A 23,543-nucleotide genomic window follows, 5' to 3' on the forward strand; every position below is an offset into this window, starting at 1 on the left:
ACACCTACAGTATGTCAGGATGCTGTTCATCGACTAGAGCTCAGCATTTAACACCATCATTCCTATAGTCCTGAATGATAAGCTATGGAACCTGGGTCTCTGTACTTCCCTCTGCAATTGGATCCTCCACTTCCTAACCAGAAGGCCACAATATGCACATATTGGTATTAATACCACCTCCTCAGTGACGATCAATACTGGCACAACTCAGGGATGTGTGCTTAGCCCACTGCTCTACCCCTCTATACCCATGACTGTGTGGCCAGGAATAGCTGAAATGCCATCTATAAATTTGCTGATGATACAACCACTTTTGACAGACTCTCAGATGGCGATGAGAGAGCATACAAGAGCGAGATATACCAGCTAGTTGAGTGGTGTCACAGCAACAACCTTGCACTCAATGACAGTAAGACCAAAGAGCTGATTGTGGACTTCAGAAAAGGTAGGACAAGGGATCATGAACCAATCCTCATAGAGGGTTCAGAGTGGAGGGAGTGACCAGTTTCAAGTTCCTGGGTGCCAGTATCTCAGAGGATCTAACCTGGTCTCAACATATCAATGCAGCTATAAAGAAAGCAAAACAGTGGCTATATTTCATTAGGAGTTTGAGGAGATTTGGTTTGTGACCTAAGACACTCAAAAACTTTTACAGATCATGGAGAGCAATCTGCATCACTGTCTGATATGGTGGGGGGGGGGGCTGCTTCAGAGCATCAGAAGAAGCTGTAGAAAGTTGTAAAATTAGTCAGCTCCATCTTGGGTACTAGCCTCCATAGTATCCAAGACATCTTCAAGCCATCACTCTGCCTGTTCTCCATCTCCCTCTGGTGCTCCCCTCCCCCTTTCTTTCTCCCTAGGTCTCCCGTCCCATGATCCTTTCCCTTCTCCAGCTCTGCATCCCTTTTGCCAATCACCTTTCCAGCTCTTCACTTCACCCCACCCCCTCAGGTCTTCTCCTATCATTTCCCATTTCCCCCTCTCCCTCCTACTGTCAAATCTCTTACTATCTTTTCTTTGTTATTCCTGACAAAGGGTCTTGGCCAGAAACGTCGACAGTACTTCTTCCGATAGATGCTGCCTAGCCTGCTGCCTTCCACCAGCATTTTGTGTGTGTTGCTTCTTCAAGGAGCAGTGTCTCAGAAAGGCAGTGTCCATCATTAAGAACCCTCATCACTCAGGACATGCCTTCTTCTCCTTGATACCATCAGGAAGGAGGTACAGAAACCTGAAGGCATACACTCAATGATTCATGAACAGCTTCTTCCCCTCCGACATCCAACTTCTAAAGGGACACTGAACCCATGAACACTAACTCACTTTTATTATTCTTTATTGCACTGTTTTAATTTAACTATTTAATACACAAATACTTACTGTAATTCATTTACCTATTTTTTTCCCCATATTATCATGTATTGCATTGCTCTGCTGCCCCAAGTTTAAAAATTTCACAAAATATGTTGGTGATATTAAACCTGATTCTGATTCTTATTGTTTCATCACTGTCATTGTCACCTGCGACAACAGGGGCTGCGGTAGTGTGTATTTTATGTCTATCCTGTCATTCTTCGGAATGCAGATGATGCTGCTGTCGCTAACAGGGCAGCCCACTTGAAATCGTGTTGTGGAAAGTTTCTCAAAACTTGTGTTTCTCAATTTTTAGTTCACTTTGCAACTCTGTACACTGCAAGATTGAATTATTGTGTTGTTCTTCCGCTCATTCTGTTAATGCAAAGATTTATTCTTTGGACTTTTTTTTACTCTATGATGGTATTTTTTGTAGGTTTTCGCAAGTTTTGCATTTCTTTCGATTAGTAGAAGACTTTACTCGCCCCACTAACTCTCTTAATCGTTCACACATTTGATCAAGCAGACCATGTGTTCTTGTATGTAAATCAGCAGCAGCCATTTTTCTCGAACATAATACATGCCATCCTGTTCTTAATAAACTTAACATTGTAGGTAATTTTTGTTTAGACTCTTCTGGGTTGTCTTATTCAGGCAAGCGTTCTTAGTAAATTTCACAACTTTAGCCATTACTTTGATTCGCTCTTAATAGAAAGTATTAATTAGAAAATACTTATTCAAAACTGCAGTAAAAAGTTAACCAGTATGAAAATACTAGCCATTTTTTGCAGAGCTTCCAAAGCTTTCCATAATTATACTTATATAACCACAAAAGGCAAATTAAAACTGTTATGCATATACAGGTTACTTAAAATACAAGTAGATAATTAATTGCTGAACTGCACAGAAAATGACAATTAAACAGTCAGATTTAACAAAGACTTGCCTTTTAAGGATCTGACACAGTTTTATGGCAACCCTGCTGTTTTAGTTAAAGATAATGCTTTATTTCATGCAGCTGATGGTGTATCAAGACGTCACACACCATAATCTCAAGATGTGCAAGAACGTAGAGACGTGCAGGAGTTATTCTGGATATCCTGCTCCAAAAAGTCTTATTAATAATGCAGTTCAAAGAAAGACAAAAAAAAAGGACTAAATTGCTTCTGTACTCCATGCTGAGAGCAGATGCTCACAAATTTATCCTAAAGGATGAATGGGATAAGGCATGCCCTAATTCCCCCGGCTCAGCAAATTATTCTTGGGTTGCAAAGAACGATATTTCTCTCAGACACACATAAGATGGAAAAGCAATGTGTGCTACCTCTATCCTTCTGAAAACCAATGTCCTCTTTTGAGAACATCTATATATTAATCACCCATCTAGCAATAAATAGAACTACCGTAGATGTCGGATTATAAGCCGCTACTTTTTTCCCACATTTTGAACAGCTTTGAACACTGCGGCCTTTACTACGGTGCGGCTAATGCATGGTTTTTTTTCATGCCGCCAAAAACATTTTGCCTCGTAACAGTAGACCAATAAAATTGATGAGTAGTTCACAGAGGTCCAATGAAATTGTACGATAAATCAAGCGCACTTTCACAATTAAATTATTGTAAATCAGTCATTTGTACTCACCCTCATCAACATGGAAAACACTCGAAGAAAAGCATTGTGCTGCCTTTATGGCAGTTATTTAGTTTATAATATTTTCGCTTAGTAATTCATTTGTTAGTATTTTCTAGTTAAAGTTAGAAGTGTTTTAAGTATATTTGTTTTCTGTACTACATCCCGGGATGCTATGACGTCACATCCGGTTTCGCCGCGTCTTGTGGGGAAAATACCGGTTTGCGATAAACGGAAAGGATAAACGCATTAGACCCGCGCGATGATGCAGCTTTTAAGTTAAAGGTGATCAATAACTTTTCCTGGTAGGCTGCAGTATATATTTTTTTACCAGTCGTTAGGAGATATTGGAATGTTGTTCGTGCACTGTTCAGTAAAAAAGTATACGCAACGTAATTTGTGTGTTACCGATACGTATGTATATTTAAAAGTAGCCGTGTTACAGGCACGGTTCGAAAAAAAGCATTTGCAATATGTATTTGTTTATGTTACCATACGGATTTAATTAAAAGTTAAAAAATCCTCACGTGTAATATCTTTCTGTGTAAATATCTCATATTACAACGTGGGACACCTGCTGCTTAAAATCCGGTGCGGCTTGTACGTACAAAATTGATTTTCTTTCTAAAATTAGAGCCTGCGGCTTTTAATCAGGTGCGGTCTGTAGTACGGAATCTACGGTAGGTGTACATTCCACTATGCTTCTTAAGTCCCAATACACAGATTATATACAGAATATTTGAAACAGGTTGTAATTTTTGTCATTTCTGTTATATAACTCCAAGTCATTAAGAAATAGTTGAAATAAAAATGAGGGAGTCTAGAATAACATATCCAATTTCTTGTTTTAACTTAAACGAGGCCCGCACATATAACGTGGTGATGTGATAACGTATGCCATTTATGTACTTTTATATATAGCCCACAATTCATTATGCAAACAAGGAATGCTTAATCAAGCAATATATTTGCAATATTAGTCAAATATTACTGAAATATTAAATACACAGCTGTATACTTAGCTATAAACTCCAACTCAATATGGAATGCACCACAACTATATACACAGTATATAATACAATTATTATGCAGACATTCACAGCACAGTAAATTTTAAAATGTCCCATTCAAGCCTAAAAATTTAATTGCTATGGAGACTTTCTTACTCTTGTGGGATAATGTCTTTCTTGACAAAGATAATGTCTGGCAGGTGAGACTTGTGGCTGTGAAACAATCTCAGGATTTGGAGCCTCCTCCATGCTGGCTGTAGGAGTCGACTCTGAGACTGCAGGACATGGTTCTGACCACCTTCCTTCTCCTTTTCTCAGCTTTTCTCTCTGGATCTTTGATCCTTGCTTCTCTCCTGGTCCAGTCTTCTTTCTCTCTCTTTCCTTTCTCTTTGATCTTGGGGATGTGCATTTCGTTCAACTGGAATATTCTCTCATTTATCCTTCCATTGCTCCCCTGACAAAATGATCTCTGCTTTTGGTTTCTTCATCCACAACATCTTCTGAGAAATTCTTCTTTTTCCCGTATCTCCAATGACTCCTTTTTTCTGGCATTCCATTCATCTTTCAATTGGTCTTTGCATCTACTTCTACAAGCAGCTTTTTGTCTCCCACTTGAAGTTCACACAATAACCTTAATGCACACAGAGGCGATTCTGGTTCTTTACACTCACAGAAGCTGAATGCTTGCAACTTTTCTAAATTCCCTTGAACCCTCTTCCAGGTTAAAACCAAGCCACTTTTAACAAGTAACTGTCTGATTAACATATCAGACGTTTTCTCAGATATACTGCCTACAAAAACTGCTGCAGTATGACCACTGCTTTAGTCACCTTCATGATTCCTCTGAGCAGTATGGATCTTCCTCGGTCCAATATGCTTTTGAACAGAGACACAGAGGTCAGCACCAACACTTGCTTGCCCTCTGTTGGGCAACAGTTCACGGTGTACAGCATGGAGACAGTTGTGGCATCATTCAGCATCTTTCCTAATTCCCTTTAAGTTGCCTAAATTGCAGGGGAAGTGGCCTTCAAGTGGTGGGTTGATATCCAATCAAAGTTGTAATTCTCTCAGCCAATCATGGCCCCACAATGTTGGCCGTCCTTTTTTTTTAAACCACACACAAGCTCAACGTGGCTTGTTGATTGCTGTATTTCACTGTTACAATGGTCATTCCCACAGAAATTAACTTTTCTCCAGTATAAGTTCTTAACTGAATATCTGCAGGCTTCAGTTCAGTGTCTTAGAAATGCTGTTCAAACTCATTTTGTGGAATGACTGAAACAGCTGAGCCAGGGTTCAATTCTATTTTAATTAATTGCTGCTCACTTCTGGTGAGCAATGCCATATTGCTCGTCTATTACAAACACAAGCGAGGCTGGAAATGCAAAACAACACACACAAAATGCTAGCGGAGCTCAGCAGGCCAGGCAGCACCTATGTAAAATACTGAACAGTTGATAGTTTGGGCTGAGACGAGACTTCAGGATTCATCAAATGGGAAGAATTGGTGACTCCCATCTTTCTAGCATTTTTATTTGTAATCTAAATGCTCCTGATTCTTCAGCCTTCTGTTCTAATTGTATTTTGGACTATCAGGCTGATAACTATGAATACCCACATACATAAATAATAACAATAAAAAAAATTGGAAGGAAAACAAAAAAAAAATTGAAGATTCTGCAAATCCAAACGAAAATAGAAAATCAAGCTACAAGCATGTGGAAAGAAGCAGAACCACATTTCAGTCCAATGTCCTCTGATGGAGCTGCTAAACATCTTACAGTATTATTTCAACAAACCAACTGATGTGATCAAAACAACTTTGTTTCAGATTCTAATATCTATATTTAAAACATCTTCTATCACTTTCAATTTGTTTTATGTTAATAAAAAATGCATTAAAATCTCTAAACACAGCTCATAATGTAACTTAATAAAGAGAGCATACTGATAGTTTGGAGCCCCTGGTGTATCAGATTTAATTCACTGAACTTCCAAAACTGAAGAAGCTCCCTGTGTAGCATTGGAATTATTTCTGAACAGATTTAATTAAGTAGCGGATGTTTCAATGTCTTGGCAGTTAACCTTGAGTTTCTACAGGGGCAAAGATACTGGAAAGAAGACGCAAACAATATCTTCTCTCAACTAGTATCAGCCAACCAAAGTATTTAAAATGGACAGTAACTTTGTCAGATATTTTTGGAATGAATCTTATACACTTTTGGAAACAAAACAAATATTCACCACTCAAAGTTCGCTCTTCTTTAATCATAACAGACATTTTAAAAAATCAATCAATAAACCATCATACCAATACTTGCGGGGGTGATTACTGAACAACTTGAATGCTTAAATTCCAGTACCTGCCGTCCATTCGTCTAATATCTATAATTTTCATCTCAAATAACCATAATGTTAACCAGTATATGCCATCACTGACCATTGAGGAACAACAACTTTGGAAAAAAAATGAATTAGGGTGAATCATATCTTCATTCATAGTTCCCAGAGACTAATGTAAACAAATTACTGAATGGAATCGCTTTAAAAAAAAACTAGCATTAAAATTGCAAGAGAAACTGAATTTGAAACTTAGCACCGATGCCACAGAACTTTTTTTTTAGATCACAAGAACCACTGCAAGTTTCTGCATGACTTCTTGCCTCATAAATTAATTAGGAAAAAAACGCATTTGATCTCCAAGTTACAATTGTTTCAATGGAATTTCAGATCGCAAAGATGTTAGGCTATATTCAGTTACAGATTGCACAGACATTAAGCCATATTCAATCTCCAAACGCTAGTAAAATTGCTGCATTTTGATTGGTATGTGCAGAAAACAAAGGCATGTAAATAAAGCTCTCTGACACGGTGCCCAAACCTGCAGCCTGTGTTAATACGTTCGTAAAAGTATGAAAGCGACTTAAAACAGTATGCCACAGGCCATAATTTCCAATATTCGCCACCTGAAAACTGTGTGCCTGAAAAAAAATCCCAATCAATGTTTAACTTTCCATTCTGTCACCAACCCGGTGTGTACACAACTGCCAAAGTCCTCGCCTAAACCGAAATCAGATTCTGTGCGGTCGCTCCCATTCACTCGATAATGAACAAATCCCAGGAAGTACACTCTACAACGCCACTGCTCTGATTGAAAAAGGGGAAGTATTTCAACCTGAATTCGCAGCGACTTTCGTGGACATTTCACAGCTCAGCGGTGCGCTCTGCCATCAGGTTCTCAGCAAGTTCCTCATTATTCAAAGTCTGTGTGACATCACTGAATCTTAGTTCTCAGGCCCAACTAATCAATCACTGAATTTGACACGAATCTATAGAAGTGAGAAGTGTGTATACGGGGTTCACAAATGTGTTTGGTAAACTCGGTGCGGTGTGTTATTAGAATGCCTGCTCACCGGTCCCAATCTGCCATATTTGTTAGTCCACTCATTTGAGAAAAATCAAAACCTGTAGCTGAAGGGTAAAAGTAAACACAAGATAGCCTGCAGATGTTGGAAAACTAACACGCATAAAATGCTGGAGGAACTCTGCGAGTCGGGCTACATCTAAATACTGCCTGACCTGCTGAGTTCCTCCAGCATTTTGTTTGTGTTACTCTGCGAAAGGTACCCAATGACAGTGCTTATTTTCAGGCAAATAATATGCAAAATTTCAAGCTTACTAATAAGTGCAGCGTGCGGAATAATCAACACCCACACTGCTCAGCAGCAGCTTCTTGTGTTGAACCAACAGGATCACACGGGCAAACGCAAACTTAACCACTGTGGTTCAGAGCTTCTGAAGAGACAATAAAGGAAATTTGCCCCTTTCCTGCATGAGGCTGGGTGGCTGCGTACCCCTGCTACACCCACCCTTCACTCAAGTTCTGGTGAGCATGCACTTCCTGTGGCTCCTCAGAGGAACAGTAATAGCAAAGTGGGCTTTCTGCAAGTGCCACACAGCCCTGACTAAGGCAGTGAGGGGAACAGGTCTCAGTGACAGTCATTTCAGACTCATACCTAGAAACAGGCAAGGCAACCCCTGCATCTGCAGCCTTGGTTTGACTTTCTACTTCTAACACGCTGTAAGGTTTCACTGCTGAGGTAATGGCCTCTCTGTAATGTTTCACTGCTAATGTAATGGCCTCTCTGTAATGTTTCACTGCTAATGTAATGGCTTCTCTGTAAGGTTTCACTGCTAATGTAATGGCCTCTCTGTAATGTTTCACACTGCTGAGGTAATGTTTTCTCTGTAGCAGCAGTGTTTGGGCTATGACTAGAGATAATGGGGCACGTTAGCCAATGAGTGGGACGTTGTTCTTTCTTGTGTGTCTGGGAGAGGGAATTTGCGGTCTTTTGCCGAGGAGAGAAGACACGAATGGAGACAGCTGGTAGACCGCCAGATGGAGTGGACTTGGAGTGAGGGTCTGAAGGTCAGAGACAATCAGAGGAGGTCAATGGTAGACGAACGACCTTATCAGAGAGCTTCAACGTTTGCGAATTAGACTGTTTCATGAGAATGGGCCCTTTTTTTTGTTTCTTTACTAACCATATAGTCAAATTAAGAATTATAAAGCTCAATCGTTTAATGGCATATTGTGTACTGTTTGCTATTTTGGGGCACTGATTTGTAACAGGGACACATCACGCAGCATCCACCCAAGCGAGATTTCTTAAGTTTGGCCGGAACGGGGGCTATCATCCCTTAGATTAAGCCGCTAGCTGAACCGAGAGCTACGTACTGCTTGTATGAATTCCTGACATGAATATTAAGGTACATCAATGATTTCTTCTGATCACTACACAAAGCAGCTTAAAGTGATTAGATCAATTATATACGTGGCTGCATATCTAATATTAGCAATTTGCAAAAAGTAAACTACAGAAATATAAGTTTTCACATGGAATTTGACTTCTCTGAAGTAAAAAGAGAAAGATTAGCTTTATGTGTCACGTGTATATCAAGACCACGAAATATACAGCGAGTGCACTACTAGCATCAAATCAAATCGGCAAGGGTCGCACTGGGAAGCCCACTTCTTGTGTCGACACAGCACAGCCATTAACTGCACAACTTTAGACTGTGGAAGGAAACTGAAACAGCCAGAGGAAACCCAGGTGGTTGCAGGGAGAATGCACAAATGCTTTACTGGCAGCAGCAGGAAGCGAACCTCGATCAGCAAAAGTCTGCGCTGTAAAACCAGTAGGCTAAAACTAACCTGTCTCACGACGGTCTAAATCTTCGATTTTTAAATCGAAGCAAGAGGCGGAGAGGGAAGAGGTAAAAGCTCAGAGAGAAGCTGTTTTTTTTTAACTGATCGGGGCAAAGAGGCTAGACTGCGCAGGCGCGTGATGTAGCGCGCCAAAGGTTTAAAAGAAAGATCGCCATATACAGCGGCCATTGTCGGAGTGGACTGAGGTAGAGTGGGATGGCTTTGGCTCAATCAGGCTTTGGCGAGAACAGGCAGAAGCGAGGTTGAACGGGGTACGACTGTGCAAGCGTGTTAAAGTCGGCCTCTGAGATCAGCAGGGGAATTTAAAAAGCGAGCAGAGGCTGAGTACGAGCTTCACACCAGGTGAGGTAAGGCCAGGTAAGCTCCTTTAATTAATCTAATTAGTTTAGGAGTAGGAAATGGAGGCAGCAGTTAGGGCAGTTGAGTGCTCCGTTTGCAGAATGTGGGAAGTCAGGGCGAGCACTGCTGTCCCTGATGACTACACCTGCAAAAGGTGCATCCAGCTGCAGCTCCTGACAAACCGTGTTAGGGAACTGGAGCTGAAGCTGGATGAACTTCGGATCATTCGGGAGGCAGAGGCAGAAATAGACAGGAGTTTCAGGGAAATAGTCAACCCTAGGAGTCAGGAGACAGATAGTTGGGTGACTGTCAGGAGAGGGAAGGGGAATAGACAGAATGAGCAGAGCACCCATGTGGCTGTTCCCATCAATAATAAGTATACCGTTTTGGATACTGTTGGTGGGGACGACCTACCAGGGACAAGTTGCAGTGGTTGCGTCTCTGGCACCGAGACTGGACCCTCAGCTCAGAAGGGAAGAAGGGAAAAGAGGAGAGCAGTAGTGATAGGGGATTCGATAGTTAGGGGGACGGACAGGAGGTTCTGTAGAAGAGATCGAGAATCCGGGATGGTCTGTTGCCTCCCTGGTGCCAGGGTCCGCGATATCTCGGATCGAGTTCTCAGTATTCTCAAGAGGGAGGGTGAGCAGCCGGATATCGTGGTCCATGTAGGGACAAATGACGTGGGTAGGAAGAGTGAGGAGGTCCTGAAAGGTGAGTTTAGGGAGCTAGGTGCCAAGTTAAAGGACAGGACCTCCAGGAGAGCAATCTCAGGATTGCTACGAGTGCCACGTGCAGGTGGGTTGAGAAATAGTAAGATAGTGCAGATCAACACGTGGCTGAAGACATGGTGCCGGAGGGAGTGCTTCAGATTTATAGATAATTGGGACAGTTTTCCAGGGAAGGTGGGACCTGTTCCAGCGGGACGGTTTACATCTGAACTGGAGGGGGACAAATATTCTTGCAGGTAGGTTTGCTAGAGAGGCTCCAGTGGATTTAAACTAGATACGAGGGGGGAGGGGAACCAGAGTATAGGAACAGATGTATGGGAGAAGGAAGAAAAAGAATACAGTAAAGTTCTTTGTACTGTTAGAGATAAACAGAGAGGAAGAGGTGGAGAATTTCTTAAATGCATTTATTTTAATGTTAGGAGCATTGTAAGAAAGGTGGAGGAGCTTAGAGCATGGATTGATACCTGGAAATATGATGTTGTAGTTATTCGTGAAACATGGTTGCAGGAGGGGTGTGATTGGCAACTAAATATTCCTGCATTTCATTGCTTCAGGTGTGATAGAATTGGAGGGGCAAGAGGGGGAGGTGTTGCGTTGCTTGTCAGAGAAAATATTACAGTGATGCTCTGGCAGGATAGATTAGGGGGCTCGTCTAGGGAGACTATTTGGGTAGAATTGAGGAATGGGAAAGGTGTAGTAACACTTATAGGGGTGTATTATAGACCACCTAATGGGGAGCGAGAATTGGAGAAGCAAATTTGCAAGGAGATAGCAGATATTTGTAGTAAGCACAGGGTTGTGATTGTGGAAGATTGTAATTTTCCACATATAGACTGGGAAGCCCATACTGTAAAAGGGATGGATGGTTTGGAGTTTGTAAAATGTGTGCAGGATAGTTTTATGCAGCAATACATAGAGGTACTGACTAGAAAAGGGACAGTGTTGGATCTTCTGTTAGGGAATGAAATAGGTCAAGTGGCAGAAGTATGTGCTGGGGAGCACTTCGGGTCCAGTGATCACAATGCCATTAGTTTCAATATAATTATGGAGAAGGATAGGACTGGAACCAGGATTGAGATTTTTGATCGGAGAAAGGCTAACTTTGAGGAGATGCGAAAGGATTTAGAAGGAGTGGATTGGGACAATTTGTTTTATGGGAAGGCTGTAATAGAGAAATGGAGGTCATTTAAAGGTGAAAATTTGAGGGTACAGAATCTTTATGCTCCTGTTAGGTTGAAAGGAAAGGTTAAAAGTTTGAGAGAGCCATGGTTTTCAAGGGATATTGGAAACTTGGTTAGGAAGAAGAGATATATCTACAATAAATATAGGCAGCATGGAGTAAATGAGGTGCTCGAGGAATAAAAAGAATGTAAGAAGAATCTTAAGAAAGAAATTAGAAAAGCTAAAAGATACGCGGTTGCTTTGGCAAGTAAGGTGAAAATAAATCCAAAAGGTTTCTACAGTTACATTAATAGCAAAAAGATAGTGAGGGATGAATTGGTCCCTTAGAGAATCAGAGTGGACAGCTATGTGTGGAGCTGAAAGAGATGGGGGAGATTTTGAACAATTTCTTTTCTTCGGTATTCACTAAGGAGAAGGATATTGAATTGTGTAAGGTAAGGGAAACAAGTAGGGAAGTTATGGAAACTATGACAATTAAAGAGGAGGAAGTACTGGCACTTTTAAGGAATATAAAAGTGGATACATCTCCAGGTCAATAGACAATAGGTGCAGAAGTCGACCATTTGGCCCTTCGAGCCTGCACTGCCATTTTGAGATCATGGCTGACAAAGGGTCTAGGCCCAAAACGTCAACAGTGCTTCTCCTTATAGATGCTGCCTGGCCTCCTGTGTTCCACCAGCATTTTGTGTGTGTGTTGTTAGAATTTCCAGCATCTGTAGATTTCCTCGTGTTTGTGCTTACTAGGATATTACCTGGGTTTCAGCACCTAAGTTACAGCGAAAGGTTGAACAAGTTAGGTCATTATTCTTTGGAGCGTAGAAGGTTGAGGGGGGACTTGATAGAGGTATTTAAAATTATGAGGGGGATAGATAGAGTTGACATGGATAGGCTTTTTCCATTGAGAGTAGGGGAGATTCAAACAAGAGGATACGAGTTGAGAGTTAAGGGGCAAAAGTTTAGGGGTAACACGAGGGGGAACTTCTTTACTCAGAGAGTGGTAGCTGTGTGGAATGAGCTTCTAGTAGAAGTGGTAGAGGCAGGTTCGGTATTGTCATTTAAAGTAAAATTGGATAGGTATATGGACAGGAAAGGAATGGAGGGTTATGAGCTGAGTGCAGGCCAGTGGGACAAGGTGAGAGTAAGCGTTCGGCACAGACTAGAAGGGCTGAGATGGCCTGTTTCCGTGCTGTAACTGTTATATGGTTATAAAACCATGCGCTAACCGATACCGTGTCGGCCCACCGGTGCTTGACAGAAGCACCGACACAGAACCGAAGATGAAGTCTTTAAGAGCAATGACGAAAAGAAAGATTCCTGCATGCTGCTCATAAGAGCACAGAAAGGGCCCTTTGGCTCATCTTGGTTAGACTATCCATCAAATACCCATTCATGCTAATCCCATTGACCAGCACTTGGTCTTTATATCTTGGCAATTCAAATGATGATGCAGACAGCTTCCTGCACCTACCACCCCTCAGGCAAGTACATCCAGACTGCAACCAAGAATATTTTTTTCTGCAGAACCTTCCAACCCTTCTATTCTTCTGAAACCTATACTTTTAAACATCTTCATTATGAGGACAAGTTTGCTCAATATCCACCTTATCCATGAATGACCTCAATAAAATTGTACATCTTTATTTGGTCCCATCTCAGCCTGCAGACTCTCATTGTAATTTATTTATTTACTTATTGAGAAACAGCGCAGAAAAGGCTCTTCCAAGCCTCTGAAGCTGTGCTGGCCCAGCAAACCCACATTTAACCTGAGCCTAATCACGGGACAATTTACAATCACCAATTAACCAACCAACCAGTACATCTTTGGATTGTGGGAGGAAACCCGAGCACCCAAAGGAAACCCTTGCGGTCACGGGGCAAATATACAGTGGCGTGCAAAAGTTTGGGCACCCCGGTCAAAATTTCTGTTACTGTGAATAGTTAAGTGAGTAGAAGATGAATTGATCTCCAAAAGTCATAAAGTTAAAGATGAAACATTCTTTTCAACATCCTAAGCAAGATTAGTGTATTATTTTTGTTTTGTACAATTTTAGAGTGGTAAAAAAGGAAAGGAGCACCATGCAAAAGTTTGGGCACCCCAAGAGATTTGAACTCTCAGATAACGTTTACCAAGGTCTCAGACCTTAATTAGCTTGCTAGGGCTATGGCTTGTTCACAGTCATCGTTAGTAAAGGCCAGGTGATGCAAATTCTAAAGCTTTATAAATACCCTGACTCCTGAAACCTTGTCCCAGGAAGCTTCCTGACCTTTGGGCCCCAGAGCGGAGGGTGTTGATAGGTTGGGGCTCGGAGGTGGTGTTGCACCCTGAACTGGGCAAGGGTTGGCCAGTGTGTGCTTGTGTTTCTGGTTCTGGTGCAGGTTAGCAGCGAGGCAGAGCAAGCTGCCAAACTGCTGCCTTTGGCGAGGCAGCTGGGGAGAAATGGATGGTTGTGAAGGGAGAATTAAAGCGAATGAGGAGATAGTGAGGGGACGGATGAATGAAAACCGAGACAAAGGGAGTAAATGAATAAGAAATGACAGTGGAGAGAGCTCTGAAAGTGAGGAAGAGGAACAAGTTCAGAGAGGAGATGTTGTCATAATAAGGTTTAATGAGAAGGCTCAAGGAAACATGAAGAAAATTAACCGTTTGAGCCAACAACAACACTAGCAAATAAGATAGGGGAAATAGTATTTGCAAAAATCCTTAATGATGGCAACCTATTGGTAAGATGTGCGAATGAGGAACAGCTTGAGAAAGCACTCATATTAAGAGAGATAGGAAAATGCAAGGTGGAATACACAGGGAGGGTGGGAGCACGAAATGGGGGTGGATGTAAAGGAGTGATCACTGGTGTACCAATGAGTATAAATATGGAGGAGTTAAAGAGGAATATCAAAGGAGGAAAAGTAATAAATGTTCAAAGACTGAAAACAACAGAGGGAGTGAAAAAGGAAAGTGAAACAGCATTGATAATTTGAAGAAAAGAGTACCAGGGAAGGTGTTCCTGGCTTTCATGAGTTACCCAGTAAGAGTGTATTTTCCAAAGCCATTGAGGTGCTATGATTGTCAAAGGTTTGGACACATAGCTAAAAACTGTAATAGTCAGAGGAGATGTGCCAGATGTGGGGGTGATCATGAATATGGAAAGTGTGGAACAGGAGTACAACCAAAATGCTGTAATTGTGGAGGAGCTCATAATGTGGCATATAGTGGGTGTGAGGTTATGAGACGGGAGAATAAAATTCAAGAAATAAGAGTGAAAAGAAAGATCACTTATGCAGAAGCTGTAGGAATGTCAAGAGAACAGAATAATGCTCCTAATCAACAGGGAGCAAGAGGGATGCGAGAGATGCAACAAAGAACAAATGACAGGATTTATGCAGACAAAAAGGCTCCAGTAACATTCGTTGCAGGAGTGATTATAGTACGGCTGAGGTAAAGTCAAAAAGTGACAAAATTCAGCTGGTGCTCAAAGCAGTAGTGAACAATTTAGGGTTAGTAGGATGGGAAGAAGTGAGGGAGAACCTCACTAATCAGTCAAACCAGGAAGTGTCATGGGTTGGTTAATATAATACTAATTATGGTGATTCTTTTGCAATGGAATGCAAGGAGCTTACTGGCCAATAGCCAGGAATTCAAGCAGTTTATTAAAGAAATGGTTGTAAAACCGGATGTAGTTTGTATTCAGGTGACATGGTTGAAACCAGCTTTAGACTTTGTGGTACATGGATATACAATGATAAAGAAAGATAGAAATCTAGGGGGGGAGGGGGTTGTGCTATGTTAATCAAACAAGGTATACCATATAGGGTACTGGAAAGGGAGACGATCAGGAATACATAGTGGTGGAAGTGTGGGAGGAGGGAAGTGGTTATAATTAACTACTATAATCTATGTAAAAGGTTGGATTTGGATAGCCTACTAAGGAAACAAGGACAAAACAAAGTAGTGTGAAGTGCAGATTTCAATGCTCACAGCGTAATATGGGGGGGATTCGTTTACAGATTCAAATAGAAAGGTAATTGAAGATTTGATGGAAGAAAAGGATTTGGTGTGTATGAATGATGGTAGAGGAACAAGGATAAACATAACAACAGGAATTGAGTCAGTATTAGATGTTACGTTAGTGTCTAATACCTTGGCTGGAGTTAGTAACTGGGGAGTTTGGACAGCTTCAACTGTAGGCAGTGATCTCTACCCAGTTTCATATTCAGTGGGTGAAAGAGTTGAAGTAAGATCAGGTGGTGAAATCCCAAAGTGGATGTTTGGAAAAGCAGATTGGGGTAAGTTCCAGAAGTTGAGTGAAGAAGCATTGGCAAGGATTGACATTTCTGGAAATATAGATGAATTGAACAGTCAGGTGACTTCAGCAATTATTATGGCAGCAGAAGGATCTATACCCAGGAGTAAAAATAGGATGAATAGAAAAGTGGTACCATGGTGGACAGAGGAATGTTTTTCAGGCTGTAAAAAAACAGAAATAGAGCTTTCAGACTTGTTAAAAGAACCCATAATATGCATCATTTGATTCAATATCAGAAGGCACAGGCGGTGGTGAGAAGAACTATACGTCAAGCTAAAAGGGCAAGTTGGAGGAGTTTTTATACAACAGGAACAACAATACAATAGGAACAACACCTATTTAGTACAATAGGAAGAACACCACCTGTGGGAGAGGTACGGGGAATGATTAAGAGGATGGGGGGAGATAGAAGGGAATGGGAATATCCAGTAATGATATCTGAGGAGGAAACAGCAGTCTCCAGCAGGCTGAGATCATGACCACGTCGTTTGTACAGATACATAGCTCAGAAAATCTGTCTGAAGAATGGAGAAGGAGAAGGGAAAGAACAATGAGCCAACACCCAGGGTGCGTTAAACAGGAGGGAAGAAACTGATGATATAATTGATGATCAATTTACATTGGCAGAAATGGTGAGAGCAATCAAGAGATCGAGACCATCCTCCCCAGGGAAAGATCTGATACGCTATGTTATGCTAAAAAATCTAGGAGAAGGAGCGCTCTTGAAGTTGCTGCATCTTTACAACAGAGTGTGGGAGGATTACCAAGTGCATGGAAAGAAGCAGTAGTAATTCCAATAAGGAAACCTGGCAAGAATCCGTCAAAACCTACTAGCTACAGGCCAATAACATTAACATCAAGTACATGCAAGATAATGGAAAGGATGATAACAGAAAGGTTATCGTATGATCTTGAGAAGAGGGGAATGCTGGCAAGTTATCAGAGTGGTTTTAGGAAGGGAAGGAATTCCATGGACTCAGTGATAATGTTAGAGACTGAAATAAGAAAGGCCCAGGCAAATAAAGAGTCAGTAGTTGCAGTGTTTTTTGACATAGAAAAACCCTGTGACCTGATGTGGAAGGAAGGATTGTTAATTAAACTGCACAAAATGGGGGTTGGTGGGAGAGTTTATAAATTGGATAAAAGATTTTTTGTTTGGTAGAAAAATTCAAGTTCGGATCAGATCAGAATTATCAAATCAGTACATAGTGGGAAATGGCACACCTCAGGGTAATGTGATTAGCCCGTTACTTTTTATCATTATGATCAATGACGTCTTCACAAAGGTACCAGTGGATATAGGTAGGTCACTGTTTGCAGATGATGGGACCTTGTGGAAAAGAGGCAGGAACATGGAGCATATAATCAGGAAGCTACAAGGAGCAATTGATGAAGTGGTGGAGTGGGGTTATGATTGGGGATGTAGTTTTTTCAGTAGAAAAAACTCAAACTGTATGTTTCACCAGGAAAAGCATTGAGGTAGGGAAGAAGTTAAGGATGTATGGGATAGAATTAGAAAGGGTTGGATCATTTAAATTTCTGGGAGTTATATTTGATTCATGGTTAACATGGGCAGACCATATCAGGAAAGTTGAGGAGTAATGTAAAAAAATAATAAATGTGATGAGATGTTTGACTGGTAGGGAATGGGGAGCAAGTTGTTCAGCATTGAAGAGAATGTATTTGGCTTTAGTAAGATCTGTGTTGGATTATGGAAGTGTAGCATATGGATCAGCAGCTAGGTCTCTTATAAGGAAACTGGATGTGATTCAGGCTCAGGCAGCGGGGCTTTTAAAACATCACCAGTATCAGCCCTACAGGTAGAATTGGGAGTAATGCCTTTGGAACTAAGAAGGAAGCAATTGATGGCAAACTACTGGGCGAATTTGCAGGGGCACAATGATTCTCACCCTGCAAAAGGAGTGTTGCAGGAGTGCTGGGAGAATGGGAAGTTTCAGAGGGATAACCTTAGTCGGGTAGGGAATGATATTGCTAAAGAATGTGGAATGTTTATCCTAAGGATAAGTTCTTCAGTAGTTTATCCAGTTGTAGCTTCATGGAAGATTGTATGGCCCGACATAGACTGGCATTTGTTAGAGGTAAAAAGAAAAGGAAAATATAAAACTGATTTGGTAAGTGCATTTAACTATCATGTGATGGAAAAGTGTAGTGGCTATACTCAGATTTATACGGATGGTCCTAGGAAACCTGAAACAGGAATGACAGGGTTTGGGGTGGCTATACCAGCTAAAGAAATTGGAATCAGCAGAAGAACATCTGATAAGTTAGCGGTGTATGCAGTGGAGACGTTGGCAGTGTTGGTTGCGTTGCGATGGGTGGAAAAAGCTAGACTAGTCAAAGTGTTGATATGCTCAGATTCATCCTCAGTTCTGGCAAGTTTAAGGTCTTTTCACTCAAACAGCTGGCAAGATGTACTTTATGAAGTCCTTCAGTCAGTCACAAGAGCTGCAAATCAGGGAGGTCAGGGAGAATTTCTATGGGTTCCAGCTCATGTAGGGGTGAAGGAGAATGAGAGGGTGGATGAGTTGGAAAAGAGGGCACTTAAAAAAAGAAAATACAGAAATGCACATTAGTATTAGCAAAGCAGAGACCAAGTGTATAATCTGGAAAAAATCATCCAAATGTGGCAAGAAAGAGGGGAAAGGGAGGCATTTATATCAAATACAGAAGAGTGCTACAGGTACTAGGGTAGACAGTGGATACACAAGAGAGGAAACTGTGTGGACTAGGTTAAGGCTGGGGCACTGTGCACTAAACAAAACATTGAAAATGATAGGGAAACACCAGACAGGATTGTGTGAGGAATGTCAGGAAGAGGAGTCAGTAGAACATGTAATTCTGAGTTGCAGGAAGTATGGGATACAGAGAGAGATGATGAGAATTAATCTAAGGGAATTGAGGGTGCAGGAATTCACATTAAAAAGGCTACCAGGCATGGGTGAGAGAGCACAGGTCAGGGTACTTTTAGCTTTCTTAAGGAAAACAGGGTTGTTTTTTTTTTTTTTTTTACAGGATATGATGGATAAGCAGGAATAGAGTACTAGGATAGCCAAAGAAGAAAGAATAAAGTGTAGATTAGGGTATGTGTGTGTGTATGAATGGGTGAAGGGATTTAGAATGTAAGTCTATCGTCTGATCCACACTCTGGAGCAGAAGTTGGTGGTAATGCACCATTAAGCTGGGTGCCAACCGCCATAAAACAAGAAGGAAGGAAGGAGGGAAACCTTGTCCCAACAATCAGCAGCCATGGGCTCCTCTAAGCATCTGCCTAGCACTCTGAAAATTAAAATAAATGATGCCCACAAAGCAGGAGAAGGCTATAAGAAGATAGCAAAGCATTTTTAGGTAGTCGTTTCCTCAGTTCATAATGCAATTAAGAAATGGCAGTTAACAGGAACGGTGGAGATCAAGTTTAGGTCTGGAAGACTAAGAAAACTTTCCAAGAGAACTGCTCATAGGATTGATAGAAAAGCAAATCAAAACCCCTGTTTGATTGCAAAAGACCTTCAGGAAGATTTAGTAGACTCTGGAGTGGTGGTGCACTGTTCGATTGTGCAGCGACACCTGCACAAATATGACCTTCTTGGAAGAGTCATCAGAAGAAAACCTTTCCTGAGTCCTTACCACAAAATTCAGCATCAGAAGTTTGCAAAGGAACATCTAAACAAGCCTGATGCATTTTGGAAACAAGTCCTGTGGACTGATGAAGTTAAAATAGAACTTTTTGGCCACAATGAGCAAAGGTATGTTTGGAGAAAAAAGAGTGCAGAATTTCATGAAAAGAACACCTCTCCAACTGTTAAGCACTGGGGTGTATCGATCATGCTTTGGGCTTGTGTTGCAGCCAGTGGCACGGGGAATATTTCAATGGTAGAGGGAAGAATGAATTAAATTTAAAACCAGCAAATTCTGGAAGCAAACATCACACCGTCTGTAAAAAAAGCTGAAGATGAGAAGAGAATGGCTTCTACAACAGGATAAGGATCCCAAACACACCTCAAAATCCACAATGGACTACCTCAAGAGGTGCAAACTGATGATTTTGCCATGGAACCTGATCTAAACATCATTGAAAATCTGTGGATAGACCTCAAAAGAGTAGTGCATGTAAGACGACCCAAGAATCTCACAGAACTAGAAGCCTTTTGCAAGGAAAAATGGGCAAAAATCCCCCAAGCAAGAATTGAAAGACTCTTAGCTGGCTACAGAAAGTGTTTACAAGCTGAGATAGTTGCCAAAGGGGGTGCTATTAAGTACTGACCATCCAGGGTGCCCAAACCTTTGCTTTGAGCCCTTTGAGCCCCTTACCTTTTTTGTTATATTGAAACTGTAAAAGATGGAAATAAAAAAGTAATCTCACTTAAAATTTTAAAGAAACGTGTCATCTTTAACTTCATGCCTTTTGGAAATCAGGTCATCTTTTACTCGCTTAGCTATTCACAGTAACAGAAATTTTGACTGGGGTGCCCAAACTTTTGCATGTCACTGTACAAACTCCTTACAGGAAATGAACCTGGGTCACTGAGCATAGTGCTAACCACTACGCTACTGTGTTCCCCTGGCCACATCCTGGTAAGCCTCTGTGCACCCTGCCTAGTTCAATCACATCCTTCCTATTGAGCAGGAGCCGAACTGCACCCTGCACTTGTTGAGAAATATACCTGATATAATCATTATATATACCTGAACTATAATTACTATGTATTAGCTATTTACTATACTATGTAATCACTTCTAGGTACCGAATATTAAAATGTATTATTTTACTAGGCACATTTTGTTATGTGTTGTTTTCACTAGATACTTTGTACTCTCTTAGCTGCATATTATGGCACTTACAGTACACCTGTTTGTTTTGCAACACTATTAGCTGCAATGTATCCCATGTATTACACTCAGCCTTTGTTTAGTACGAGATAACGGTGGCGGACAGGATGCTGCGAGCAGGAATGTACTGTGAGGGAGGTTGTCTGAAAAACATAATCTTGGCCACGAATAAGGCCCCAATGCAAACGGGTGAAAAACAATGGTGACGTACCGCGGGCTAGGCAAGAGCGATTAATTAATTCATGTATAGATGATATGCAACTAAAAATTGATTGGGTATGCTAATAAAACCGAAATGTAACTGAGATAAGAAATGACTATAAAGAATGCTGTACACCGGAGCTCGGTGGGCTTTCGGTGACAAGTTCATTGATTGCCTCAGCCTTTGTTTGCAAACAAAGGTTTAATTTTCTTGAAGAATTGTCTGTGTCTCCAAGTCATTTCAAGTAACCACGACACACTCCATAGACTAACCAAGTTTTATAAAATAATTCCAAGACATACTAGAACTTGGAACACTACAGCTCAGTCCATGATGTTGTGCCCACCTTATAATCTATTCAATGATCAATCTAACTCTATCTTCCTATGAAGCCCTTCATTTTTCTTTCATCCACGTATCTACCTAAGAAATTACTGAATACCCTTAATGTATCTGCCTCTACTGCCACCCCTGGTAATGCATTTCACACATCCTCCACTCTCTGGAGCAGCTTTTGGTGTTCAACTAGAGGAATGTCAGCCTGATGTAATTGACAAGGTTTTGATAGTGTGTGTTTTCAATCACTAGTTTGGAAATGTATGGCTGTATGTAGGTTTGAAACATACTATAGGTGAGTAGCTTTTATTTAAATTGAATTTTTTTCAAATCCATTCCCCTCTTAACTCCTCAAATCTCCTAGTCTATATTTCCAACTGTCTGCCTTTTAACACTTGTTAACTTCTTGAAATCTACCTCTGACCAAGTGTTAGGTAGCTATTCTAGAAACTTCTAGACCTATAGCCTGTCTTCGTTTTTTGATTAGTAAGGGCGTCAATGATTATGAGGAGAAGGCAGGAGAATGGGGTTGAAGGGGATAATACATCAGCCATGATGGAATGGTGGAGAAGACTCGATGAGAAAAATGAATTAACTCTACTCCTATGTCTCATGCTATTATGCTGACTGTATCTGAGGGTTGGAGAATCTGGAGGTTGAGAGAGGAAATTCTAATTGTCAGGCCTTTATAGTTGAATGCTTGGTCCTTAATTGTGGGACAAAATAAAGAGGTAGGAAGACTGACTCTTCCTATACAGTCACGAGAGTCTTAACCTCCATCAATCCTGTTCTGGATCTCGGCAAAATGAGCAACGAACATCCCCTCCCCCCCCCCACCTCAATTGAGACATTCTCTAGCGTTTGCTCACACATACACCATCAATAAGCATTATGTTTTTATCAGACATTTCAATTTTATGCAGTCGACTCTCCCTCAAACTTGTCAAAAGCTAACCATTGGCCAAGCAAGGCAAACTCTGCTTGACATTAGTGTAAGCCCCATCTATTCGGTCTCCGCTGGGGAAAATAAAAATAGGACGCACACTGGAAGCAGCAGGACGTAGAGTCTACAGCAAGGTAGTTCCGGGCTGGAACAGGAGGCTGGAGGTCAATGGAATCATGGAACGAGAACTCAAGGGATGGAGCAAGGTCCAGAGGTAGCAGGATGCAGAACTCAAAATCTAGTGCTGAGAACCAGGCTCACATATTGCTATAGGAGAGGGAGGGATGGACAGCAAAGACATGGAAACTTCACTGGGGAAGGGTAGGGAGTACTTACTCCAGTAAGTTTTTTTTTTGAAATGGTCCCATGTGGAAGGCTGATCCAAAAGGGGTTTAGGACCTGGTCAGGAGAACCAGGCTAATAATACACTCAGTGGCCACTTTATCACATACACACGTACACCTGCTTGTTAATGCAGATATCTAATCAGCCAATCAAGTGGCAGTAACTCAGTGCATAAAAGCATGCAAACGTGTTCAAGAGGTTCAGTTGTTGTAAAGACTAATATCAGCCTAGGGAAGAAACGTGATCATACAGTGTGCTCTCACTGGTGCATAATTTCTTGGATTATTCCTATTGCCCTTTTTAAATAAGGGAAAACATTAGCTAATTCTTCATCCTCAGGACCTCACCTGTGGATAAAGAGGATATGAAGGTATTTGTCAAGACCCAGCAATTTCCTCTCTCGTCTCTTTCAATAGCCTGGGACAGATCCCTTCTGGCCTTGGAGATATCCACCTTAATGTTCTTCAATACACCTAACACCACCTCCTTGATCCCAACATGCACTAGATTGTTAGCAGATCTCACACTGATTTCATTTCCCTCCATGTCTTTCTCCTTGGTGAGTACTGATGCAAAGTACTCATGTGGGACCTCCCCCACATCCTCAGCTCCAGGTACAAATTCTCTCCATTATTCTTGTACGATCCTGCACTTTCCCTAGCTAACCTCTTGTTTCCAATATATCTATATTAAATATATAGATTAGAGAGCCCCTAATTCGGCTTTCCAAGGACATTTTATGGCCATATTAATTGCTCCTTTAATTTTTTCTCCTGCATTCTTTATATCCCTTAAGGGCCCTGTCTGATTCCCGTGTCCTAAACTTACATCAGTTTTTCTTTTCCCTTTTAACTAAACTTATGATTTCTCATCATCTAAGGTTCCTGAATCCTGACCTTCCTCCTTCCTGGAATGTGATCATCCTGAATTCTAATTTGCTGAGCATAAAACGATTCCCACATGCTAGATGTGGACATGTCCAATAGCACTGCTCCATTCTATCCCTAGCCAGCTCCTGCCTAATAATGTTGCAATCTACTTTCCTCACATTTAGCATCATCCCCTCATACTTATCCTTAATCATAACTATCATAAAATC

At 41.2% G+C, this 23,543-nt stretch overlaps 1 protein-coding gene across 6 annotated transcripts in view; it reads right to left on the reverse strand.

Moving 5' to 3' along the window:
• inpp5b (inositol polyphosphate-5-phosphatase B) overlaps positions 1–23,543 on the reverse strand; it is a 192,222-nt gene that overhangs the window by 100,433 nt on the left and 68,246 nt on the right. Inside the window, exon 1 of one of the 6 annotated variants that reach the window (XM_073034329.1) lies at positions 7,166–7,275. The exons of the other annotated variants lie outside the window; for them this stretch is intronic. Coding sequence (XP_072890430.1) covers positions 7,166–7,193 — 28 coding nt within the window. The 5' untranslated portion in view covers positions 7,194–7,275. Of the gene's footprint in view, positions 1–7,165; positions 7,276–23,543 lie in introns of those variants that run through there. 6 annotated transcript variants of the gene reach the window in all.

The sequence above is a fragment of the Hemitrygon akajei genome, chromosome 32 (assembly GCF_048418815.1).
Source record: "Hemitrygon akajei chromosome 32, sHemAka1.3, whole genome shotgun sequence".
Taxonomy (NCBI): Eukaryota; Metazoa; Chordata; class Chondrichthyes; order Myliobatiformes; family Dasyatidae; genus Hemitrygon; species Hemitrygon akajei.